The following is a 12,068-nucleotide window of genomic DNA, read 5'->3' as shown; positions in this document are numbered from 1 at the left end:
GGCATTAAAGCATTGTCAATTATTCAGACCTTCCCTATTCGCTACAGTGGCATCAGAAATGACTCATGAATCATGATGCCAGCATAGTTAAAACAATATCAGGCTGATTTCTCACATCCCTGTGAGTGTGACTGATCATGCTCAACAAAATGAAACATACTGTATACTGCATAAGGCTGATTGAGTTGTGAGCTGGAGGACACACACAACTCCTTGAGAGTTAATGACCCCATCAGTCTGGACTATAGATCAAGCCACTGTTGAATTTATCTGGCAAAGTGTCTGAACAGGCAACCTGCAGGTTTCTATGGAGACAGCACGTGTCCTGTAGTGTATCACTACTGCGTAAGAAGATGCGTCAACACCATCCATTCGTCACTGATATAAACAGATGAGTGACTGATGCTCATGCTGGCTGACTACACTACAGGGACCGTTAACATCCAGACATACTGTATACAGTATATATACTGTATACAGGCACCCCTGAGATTCATAGGAATAAGATGGGAAAGGCTATCCCTTTAGGCCTACTCATAAATATGAATAGGCCTACATTAAAAACATGTAGCCTACTTAATCTACCAACAATTATAGTTTAAACTACGCCCTAAACCTAAAGGGATTGGCTAAACTCAGTGATAAAGCATTTATTCCAATTAACTCACGCTATAGCAGAGCAGAGAAACAAGCTAGAGAACATCCCATTCCCATCTATCCTGTCATTATGTTTAATCTTAATCACACATAAATGTGTATCCAGCAAAAAAAGGATCATCACCGTCATGTTAAGTCAAACTATGCATTATATGAGTTATAAAGGTGTTTATTTTTGTTTTATCTTCAGCCACTAAATGGCATTCAATTCCTGAATTAAATCTATGTCAAAAAGACAAATAGAAATAATCAGGTTGTGACAGTATCTGTTATGGATATTATGTGGCATAATTTGTTGACATTGGCCAGGATGCTGATGAATAGTTTATGCTTTAGATTAAATTATGTTTACTGATAGATGCTGAATAGAGACAGCTTTCATGTCTCACTGTGCCTGCAAACCATCAGTTCACAAAAGTCACAAAACCCAGGACAGTAGCTTGAATAACAGAATGTGGAGGTAGTCTCACCCTACAAAATGATAGCAATCTGGAAAATCTTAACAATTAATGAAAGCCCCATACTATTATTTGCTTATCAGCCCATGTGAGTCACAGCATCTCCTAGGCTCTTTGTGGAACTGCATCTCCCTGACAACACAGTTAATCATATCTTTTTCATATCAAAACTGATCACATGTATTCATTTAAAAAGGTCAAATGTTGTATATATTGCCCTCCATGTAATAACCTTTATCTTTTTATAACAATTACCAGCGGAGAGTTCCCCTGCAGGCATATTGGCATAGGCATACAGTACATATCTATATCCATATGCAAACAGAGACAAAATATAACTGCATTAAACAGAAAATGCAGAAAGATTTCCCCACTGCTGGACAATCATCCTAGCTGTGGCCTGAAACCTGAGTAAGCAACCACTGCCAACCAGTGTTAAAATGGCTGAGTGTGACAAAGAAAAGTAAATGCCTCTTGTCCTGCATGCACTTTCATGTTTGTCTCCCTCTCTCCTTGTGCAAACACAGGTGTGAATTTGTGTGGCTATGTGTGTGTGTGCCAGACAGACAGAGTAGCATACTCAGAGCATGTATCTTGTGGAAATAATGTCAATCCTTCAATGATTGCTTGTCTTCATGGTCATCCTTATTTCCTTATTTCACTGGATAATAAATATGTTGGGTTTTTAGGATAGAGAAAAAGAACAACCAATCACAATAAAAATCTTAACAAATATGACTTATTTAACCTATTTAAGTCGAACAATCTGAAGTCATTATTTTAATTTCCACTTTCCACTTATTCTTATTTAATCAATGTATGCACTTAATTCTAAGACCAGTGTCATAACCACTAGTCAATGCATGTTGATGCATGTTGATCATTTATCTGGTCAAATGAGTATACTATCGTGCTGCAGTTATCACATAGGAGCTCAATACCGTACATAACCTGCCTTAGTAGTGGAGCAGAGAGAGGTATGCCTTCTCCTGTGAATCAAAGTCAGGCCTCAGCAGTTTGGAGCTGGGACTCTTATCTTTTCGTTTTGTTTTGTGACATACCAGTAACACAATATCTTGCATTTTTATGAGCCCTCTGGTAAAAGGATTCAAAAATGTTCCCAGCCGGGACAGAATAGACAATAGTTAATCCCAGGAGGTTAGGTAAGTGACTGAAATTGAAACCAAAATCTGGGTATGAATAATGCTCTGCCCTCTCTTACTAACTATCATTAACCACTTTCAACCTGGCATCCATATTTTTTTTTTAGTTTACTTACTAGTTTACTAGTTTTCGATCATCTTCACGAGTATCCATAACATCACATACAGTACAACATAAAGTATCAACATAAACAAACTGTGATTGAAAAGTAATAGGCTGAAGGTAAAAGCTTATATGCCTATCCTACTGTACTTAACATAATTTTGTACGTAAGTCAACGGTAAAAAAAGCCAAACAAACAAAATACATTTCTTTATAGAAATAGTCAAATTGTCGCAATCAATCAATCAAAATGGCAGATCTACAAGCTCAACACATGATATTGTAGATCTATTGGCTTTTTTCGCCATTCATCGCACAACGAGTATATAGTTAGAGCTTAATTTATCCTGCAGGGACAATTTCAGCTTCACCCAGCTGATGGCTGCTCAGATAGAGCATGGGGTGTGGAATTTATGGGTTACTGTAAGTGCCTTGCTCAGGGACCTGGAGCAAACCGGTGACCTTCTCATTCTGATTCCCAGGTCTTCATTTTCAACAATATCTTCATATAATTGTGCCTCACTAATGCTCATTACATCCATTTCTGTCTACTCGTGGTCTTATTGGTGGGCTATGGACAGTTCCAAAACCTGCATACTAAACTCATCATCGATGATGGGGATTCCAACTTAATAGAAACGACAGCCTTTCTCTTTCTAGAAAGTTAGCATGCTGGAATGGAAGATATTGTTCTCACATCAATTAAAAAAAAAAAAAAATCTTGTTATGAAACCTGCCTTCACTGCTAGGCAGTTGTCCAAAGTCCACCTCGGGTCTGACACATAGACTGAGTAGACAGAAATGGTTCAATCTTATAATGAGCATTACTGTGAAGATGACATTGAAAATGGGAAAGTGCTCCTTTAAGTGCAAGGATTGTTTGGAATGACAAAGTAACCCCCCTCCCCAATTGCATTGATTGAGCTTCTCAAGAGGACTGTGATTGTATTTAGCAACGTGTGGTAATAAAAGAGCTACAGGTAAATAATAATTAATAATAACTAGCTAAAGTGCCCCTCTGGGCACAGGTCTCCACCAAGGAAGGTCAGGTTGTGGCCTCCTGGTGGTGCTATAATAGGCCAATGTGAAAAGGGTGCATGGCATTTCTTCTTACACCTTGGATGGCAATTGGATGATTTGAGGCATTTTGTTCCAAAAATGTGTTTTGCAAAAAGCCACCTGTTGGTGGCGCTATAACAGGCCAATGTGAAAATAGTGGGATATATTCATCAGCCTAGTAGGGAAGTCAGTGAAAGATTTCACGTAAATTGCACGCTGCGTTCATGATTTGAGGCTTTTTGTTCAAATGGGTCAATCCTGCAAACTTTGAAAGCCAATGTTAGCCAGGATCGTTGGCATCCAGGGAGTGTGTGTGCAAAATTTGGCATCGACCTGGTTAACGGTGCCAAAGATTAGCTGGGGACGGATGGATGCACACACACACACACACACACACACACACACACACACACACAGACGGACAGACTCACACACACACGAATGGAGTGCAAAACATACTCTCTCCCCATGCCTTCGGCCTGGTGGAGACAATAAACTTGCAGGAAGGTGTACAGTACCAGAACAAGGTAAAGCACACAGATACTCATTCAGAACAGAAATGTGATTTTAAATCACAAAAACTGATTACACTGCAGTAACCCATATCAATTACTGTATGTTAAAGTAATCTGAGCCATGATTACCTAAGAATTGTATAGCATGTGTTTGCCATCTTGATGAAAAAGGGTTTTGTGACTGTTGTGACATTTCTCATTAATGATTTATCAGCCTTGTTTCAGCATAATTTGGCAGGATATTATTTCTTATACAGTACGTGTAAGAGAATTAACTATAAGAAGACTGGTTCAGGTAAAGCTTTTCTCTGAAAGTGATATTTATAAGGATTAAGGATCCTCCACGATCAACTAAATGGAAGCAATGAAATTAACGATTATTGGATCAATGATGACAGATATATATTTTTTTAAACTATGTTTCATGAAGCTGTACTTTTAAACCTTTACACTTGGAACTTTTTTCGGCATCGGCAAATAACATTAGCCTACACACAGATGATTTTGATATTGGTAGTTTGGAACCCCTCTAAATGATTATGCATGGAACCACAAAATGGTTTGTCAGTAAAGAAGCGCGTATCACGGTCACCACACATATAGGTAAACAGGCAGATGCAGTAGCAGCAGCAGGTACTCCACCCCACCAATTCCAAAAACACTGAGCAAGTGTTTCCTCAAGTGTTTCCTCCAGGAGACTCATATATGGATGTTGTTTTTATATTGTATTTTAATGTTCCATTTTTAGAATGTGGCTTTAATTGTTTTAGTTTACAACATATTTCCTATATGAAGCAGCCATGGTTACACAAAAAGTTTCCCAAACAAGAAACGGACCCTCTGACACCCAAAGCAATCAAAAGCCAATTTGTTTTCATTGTTATAAATAAGGAAAAGGGTGAATTCATAGGACTAAATTAATAAATCATTGTACGTAACGTAAATATATCTAGGCTACCTATCGAAGTTTTTGTGAGGGGAAAAAACTTGGGACTATAGGCTACTCGAATGGACTCAGTCTGTATAGGCAGACGGGATACTGGGGATAGTATAAAGGCGTATACGGTATATGTGCATTGCCTAACCAATCTGTTTGTTTTTCCGATTCGATATTCAGCGGAAAACACCCACCTCCTTCTTCACGGTGCGCAGCAGTCTCTGACGCGTCTCGGCTTCTAAAGAAAATTGCAACAACAAAAACGGTTCCATATTGTTGACTTAAAAAACTTACAGTGCTAGTTGTATTGTACCCACAAATATATTAAACATTTGATACAGATTTGATAAGATTTTTTTCTATCTCTCTCATCTTGTTTCATTATCTCCCACCTGCCATTGTTGCCATGGATGCTGCCTCTTCCCTCAAGTCCTACCGATCCCATCCGCTGTCTGTCTGTACTGTGTGGCTCAGCGCTCCGCCTACTCTACACACGCCTTTTAAAGCTACAGCTCATATATACAGTATGACCTGAGAGTATGACCCCCGACCGTCTATGCCCCCGATCAAAGGATCCCCGGCTATGGGTATGGGGTCATTGATCTTCAATCTTGGATTGAAGATTTGAATCAACTTCAAATCATTGATTTGAAGTTGATTCCAAGTTCAGATCAACTTGGAATTAATTCTGTACTGGCCATAAGGAGCATGTCTTGAGTGTACAGGGTTTGATAAGGCCAGATCAACATATGGAATGTCAGAACAGGTCAGCTCCATACAGTATATGGAGATCTAAGGGTGGTAGCAGGGACATTCTCTTGAGTGTACAGGGTTTGATGAGGGCCCAGGTAGGGCCCTGTGGAGAACTCTAGTTTTCGCCGGCTGCCGGGCACGGCTGCACTAATAACTTTGGGGCAGGCCCCTCTAGAGTTTGAAATTTGAATGGACAGGTATAAGTCAAAAAGGAGACATCGAAGAGGAAGGATGGATGGGGAAGGATCAACATATGGAATGTCAGAACAGGTTCTGGCATATATCCAGCCTCCTTGATTTACACCTACCAATGAAGTATTCCCAGGTGTGGTACAAAATACTTTTATTTTCACTCCATCTTGTGGTCAAAGTATGAATATACTGCAGGCGTTAAGACACAATTTTGAATAGATATACAGTAGCCTTTACTTAATTTGTGAAATTGGTTTGCAGCACAATCACGAGGTATTTCAATAACATCACAAAGGTCACCTGTAGGCATGCTACATACATGTGCCCTGAAACCTTCTATCGTTGCAAGTTAGGCGTAAAAGGAGAAAATGAACAACACTTTTTTTATTGATGAACTATCATGTTGTGATTTCTGTTAAGCTTTGTTCTTTTTTAGTTCTAGTTGCTGTGTTGGTATGCGGTCAGGTTTTCAGCTGGCTCAGGGAAGAGGACGACCCTGCCATGCATAGTCCACCATAGATAGGTGAATGAACTGTATCTGTCTGTGGGCAGCCATATGCTGTGCCTGTGTGTGCGTGAGTGTGTGCTGTGAGTTGAGGATTAGAGGTATAGGTATTTTTATTATGTTGTAACATTTAACTCACTGTTGTCGTTTAGCATCAGTGTAATTTGAAATGTAATTTTGAAATGAAATGTACTATTTTGTAATGTAATATAATGTATTGTGTTATGTTTTAATTTATTTTTGGACTCTTGGAAGATTAGCCGAAAGGCTAATCAAAATCAAATCAAAATCAAATCAACACTGGGCAGCACGACACCCTACCAGGAAAGGAGTGGTCAATGTGCCTACCAATTTCTGTGCTTCAGCAGAAATCTGTCGAGGTGCCAACTTGCGCCTTGCACACAAGTAGGCCCTACCTGTGCGCAAGTAGAGCGTGCAAGTACTGTTACTAACTAGTCTATTTATTACAACTGCTGTTCTAAATCCTTTAGACCCCTTATTGACCTTATACCAACCTTGAAACGTACCTTAGTTACGTACTTCACCATCAACAGCCAATAAGGGACCACCATTCTTACCCGATACATACATACAGGTTGGCAGGGTATTTAATCAGGTCTCAGTTGCTGACAGAAAGTTTGGAGAATGGGTACATTTCACATGAGAGCACAACTAAGGCTTATCTGTAGCATTTTTTGTTTATTGTATTTATGATATGTATGCTCAGTGTATTGACATCTTCATTATACCAACTCTATGGAACGTTTGGACATCAGTTTCTGCCTGGAGCACACCTAACTTCAACCCAACTGTCCAACCAGTAGTGCCACAAATATAGGGATTTGGGCGCTACACATATTGTCCAGAAGATGGCGATACTGTCATTCAAGCCTTCAAGGTACTTGATAGCCCAAATGAACCCAGAAGGTTCAAGACAGGCATAAAAAGATCACATATTTACTCTGTAAAATGTTCTGCCTTTAATAATTGTTGTGCTATAGCTTGCAGGAATTTGCATCTTTTTGTGAGTCACATTCAATAGCAAAACATGTTCTGCCTCAATTTGGAAAACAGTTGGAAAGTGCATGTAAGATATCATGTAAGGTATGATGGTAGCCTGCTTAAGTTATGACTGGGAGTCAGAACTTCATAACATATTTTCACTAGTACAGACCACGCATTCAATCGAACATCGTTTAACATGGTTTAGCATTTATTTAGAAGAGAGGTGGAACATGAGAAGGAATGGTGCATAGGAATGAGATGCATTGAATGAATGATGCATTGGAATAATGCATTGGGTAGAATGATGCATGGGGTGAGATGCATAGGATGGCCTTGGACCGTTCGTGTGGGATGTGTCCCGTGTGGGATGTGTCCCGTGTGGGATGTGTCCCGTGTGGGATGGGGGGAAGGGAGGAGGATGTCGGGTTGGGAAAGGGGGAAAGGGTGTGAGGATGGGGGAAGGGTAGGGGGTGTGAGGATGTTGGGATGTGGGCCGTGGCCGGATGTGGGCCGTAGGCCATGTACCAGGAGCCGGGTGAATGAGTGAAAGGAGGGGGTGGGGAGGGGGAGTGAGGATGAGGGGATGAGTTGGAGCTACAGAGGGAATCTTGAGGGAGTGAAGGGATGAGGGATGACTAGGCCCCTGGGGGAAGTGGAGGATGATAGGGCGTGGCCCTGTGAGCAGTGTGAGGGGAGGGGGGTCGGTCGTAGGCCTGGTTCCGGGGGGGGGGGGGGGGGGGTATTGGACCCTGAGTATTTGGCATGGGGTCCGAAGGGAGGCGTCCGTCTTGGCTGACGTCTGAGACGGCCCGAAGAGAGAGGCGTCCGTCTTGACTGACGTCTGACACGGTGCACTCCGTCATTTCAGGACCCCCATCTGGAACCTGAAAGTAAGGATGTGGTTGTGATTAAATTGATTAAGTGTGGAACAGAACAAGTTGTCTCAATGCACTCTTGTGGAGCAGACGTTGTCCTATCCTGTGTAGGCAATTACAACAGGGCGCAAGCAATTTCTGAACTTGGTGACAAAAACTTCCCCTTGGCGGCGGAAGAAAAGTCATAAAGTGGTGACAAAAACTTCCCCTTGGCGGCGGAAGAAAAGTCGGACTGACCAGACTCTAGGTCTGGAAAAGGGGAGGGAGGGAGGGATACGAAGAACAAAGCACGAAATGGCAGGTAGACGTGCAGGTATAAATACGTGGAGAAGGGGAGGGGTTTGGGTGGAATGCTATCAGTTACCATGGTAGATAGTTGATGGGGGGTACTGGATTGGTTACCATGGTGATGTTGGTTAACGATTTATCATAGAAGGCGCGGTCTTCCTCCTGAACATATGTTGTACCAACTTCATTTATTTCCACATGCCACCTGTTTCTGCCTCAATATGATTTGATTTCATTCTTGAATAATGAAATATAGCCCATATTATTGTTACATCATATAATGATATAATAATAATAATAATAATTATTATTATTATTATTATTATTACATGCTCATACATGTCATCATTATTATTATCATTATTATTATTATTATTATTATTATTACCAGTAAGACGCCCTGAGGATCATGTCAGAACATGCTCCATATATGGAGATCTAAGGGTGGCAGCGGAGGCAGTGTCTTGAGTGTACAGGGTTTGATATATGCCTACACTTAATTTTCGGGCCAACAGGTCAGCTCCATATATATATGGAGATTTGAGGTTTGAGGTCAGATAGTTGCTGTCCGGTTCCATATGCAGATCTGATGATCCAGTCTTCTCCATGTATGACTATCCAGGGTTTGATGAGGTCAGTGTCTTGACGGCCTGGTGGCCATACATGTCAGAGGTGGACATTTTCTTTACTTATTTTTGACGGGCGCTAGCCCCTCCTATGGTTTAATGTTTGTCTTTAGTTCAATGTTTGATTAATAAACGCCATTGACTTTAATATATTAGCACCCCTCACTTCATACGGGTGTGATTTCTTATGTTTTTATTCGCACAATAAAAAACAGTAAAAAAGGCAACATCAATAAAAGAGACAAAATATGTGCAGGTGAGAAAATAAACCCATAAAGGGCTTATACATGGTTCTATAATAAAACAAATATATAGACACAAAGTACAAACAGAAATACACTTAATTGTGTGCAATTGCATGAGTGCTCGTGTATGTGTGTGTCTGTGTGTGTGTGTGTGTGTGTGTGTGTGTGTGTGTGTGTGTGTGTGTGTGTGTGTATGTGTGTGTGTGTGTGTGCGTGTGTGTGTGTGTGTGTGCGTGTGTGTGTGTGTGTGTGTGTGTGTGTGTGTGTGTGTGTGTGTGTGTGTGTGTGTGTGTGTGTGTGTGTGTGTGTGCGCGCGTGCGTGCGTGCGTGCGTGCGTGTGTGCGTGTGTGTGTGTGTGTGTGTGTGTGTGTGTGTGTGTGTGTGCGTGTGCGTGTGACATGTATTTAAGTATGCAGAATAGAACTACATTATAAGAGGCTAGCCCTCAATGAGGCAGACTGAAGATGACTACAGTAACTACAGTACAGTTTATTAAAAAGGTGGAGAGACGGGGTGACCCCTATTACTGAACATACACTACTATAGCAATCATCTACTATCTATCAGAATTGTGTTTTAACCTTTTAACAAAAACCTTTTTGTTATAACCAAAACCAACACATCACTTTCCCTATACCTTTAAAACGATCCCTGGCTAATAAGGCAAATATGCCTTAAAACATTATACTTGCCCTCTATAAAGAAAAAAAAAAAAAACTTAAATATTTGATTTATTTCATAAAAGCCCTATGGAATATATGGAATACATGTGCTAATAAAACGTATTTAAAATATTGCTTTGATGCTCATATTATCCTCAGGAAGTAGTTTTTTATATACGGTATATATGCATTCCATACATTCCATAGAGCTAGACCATAAGGACATGCAATATGACATCATCAACGCAATTCCTATTGAGTGAAAGATTATTTTTTATGAAAGAAATAAAATATTTAAGGTGTTTTTATTTTAGTTGTAGAGGGCAAGTATAATGTTTGAAGGCATATTTGTCAGGGATCCTTTTAAGTAACTGTATGGGAAAATTGATGTATTTTTTTTTAAGTTACTTAAAGTAGCCTACAAATAATACATTTCTTAGGTTTGCATTATTGACTCAAAAGGGTCTATCAAAAACAATTGCAGCAGAGCATTTGGTGCATGGTGCAGTGCTAAAGTACCTGCCCACACGGAGGTTGTTGGTTCGAATGTTGAGGTGAATCCGCCTTTGTCGGGGGTCTACACAAACACAATTGGCCCGTGTTCAGGGGACGGAATCCAGGGAGGGAGGTAGGCAGGTTATACTGGTCACTGCATGTTATAATACGGGCTGGGGCAGCACCTTTCAGCAGGGAGTGTTGGGTGGGAGGAGTAGGTGGGGGATCCTGGTATAGGTGAATCATTTGGATATAACAAAAACAGTAGTGCCAACACAGAAATATGGGTGGAGATGAATCAATTTAGCCTGGTAAACCATCCTGGTCACATTAATTCACATTATCATGTGTCTTCTCGGTCATGCCCCAAGTGCTGGGTGGGCATTTTGCAGAAACCAAAAAGTGGAAGAGCGAAGAGCCAATCAGTGTCTGCTCTCAGGGCCCTGTGATTGACAGATGCTGAATGGCTCTTCCACTTTTTGGTTTCTATAAAACGCTCACCCAGCACTTGGGGCAAGACCGGTCTGCAGAAGACACATGATAATGTGAATTCAAGCGACAAACCCGTGACATTATATATTAACTGGTTGAGATTTAAAAACACGTACAAATAACTTGATGTTTTCATTTTCAAACTACAACTGGAAATGAAGGTGAAAATGAAATGAAGTAGGCCTACTTCTTTCAAGTTTCTATTCTAACACGATCTGTGTTTTTGTGATGAAGCACCCAAACTCTGAGGAAGACTTCCTTGTCAAAATGTTGGTTTCTACTACTACTTCTTAAAATAAATTTGTATTGCATCTTGGTTATGAGATGTGCAGCCTCCTTCTTTCAAACATTTGTGATGAAGAAGCACACCACATTTCGATAGTAAATGTGTCCTCCCTCTTCTTTCAATATGGGATTCCCTTCCAGAGGTGAATCACACATTACTATGACTTAGTCTTAGATAATGTATTGTAATACTAGACCTTTGCTATGTCAGGACTTCAGCCTGATTACACATGCACCCTCTCCAGCATTACTCATCAACGACAAACCTACAGTATGTGTGTTATAATTGTAGCATAATGTGCATCTAAGCATGAAACAATACCACACTCATTTGCATGGGGTAAAATCTGAATGCACAATCTGAATGCACTGACTTGTGTTACACAATAATTTATCTTTTGAGTTTACTGTGTGTTATTATCTGATCCACAGTAATCAGTGCAAGTAAGATGGTCATACAATCTCCCCCTCAAGGAAATATGATGCTATAGCATTCCTCTGAATAATATTGACAATGAACAAGCAAATTACTACAAATAAAAACAATATAAAATGGTAAGACAATATTAACTAAATCAAAATAAAATAAACAATGCAGGTCGTATCCATGTCTGTTTGACTTGGGGTGTGGACACTGTCAGTAAGATCTTCGGGCCAGCACGTCCAAGTGTGATTCGAGTCGACAGGCCCTAATAGGCACCAGGGCATGTGCTACAAATTCCTGTCAGTCTGATGTTCTTCTGCTCGTGTGTG

The 12,068-nt window shown here is 40.4% G+C and overlaps 1 protein-coding gene across 1 annotated transcript in view; it reads right to left on the bottom strand.

Annotated features, from left to right (window-relative positions):
- The window catches only part of sgsm1a (small G protein signaling modulator 1a), a gene marked incomplete at its 5' end in the record, with an annotated part of 33,874 nt that extends 28,710 nt beyond the window's left edge, over positions 1-5,164 (bottom strand). Inside the window, one exon of the mRNA XM_080765744.1 lies at positions 5,087-5,164. Coding sequence (XP_080621870.1) covers positions 5,087-5,164 — 78 coding nt within the window. The remainder of the gene's footprint in view (positions 1-5,086) is intronic.
- Positions 5,165-12,068: the final 6,904 nt, after the last annotated feature.

This window comes from Protomyctophum bolini (genome assembly GCF_963924005.1).
Source record: "Protomyctophum bolini genome assembly, chromosome: 6".
Classification (NCBI taxonomy): domain Eukaryota; kingdom Metazoa; phylum Chordata; class Actinopteri; order Myctophiformes; family Myctophidae; genus Protomyctophum; species Protomyctophum bolini.
This window is presented reverse-complemented; position numbering and strand designations above follow the sequence as displayed.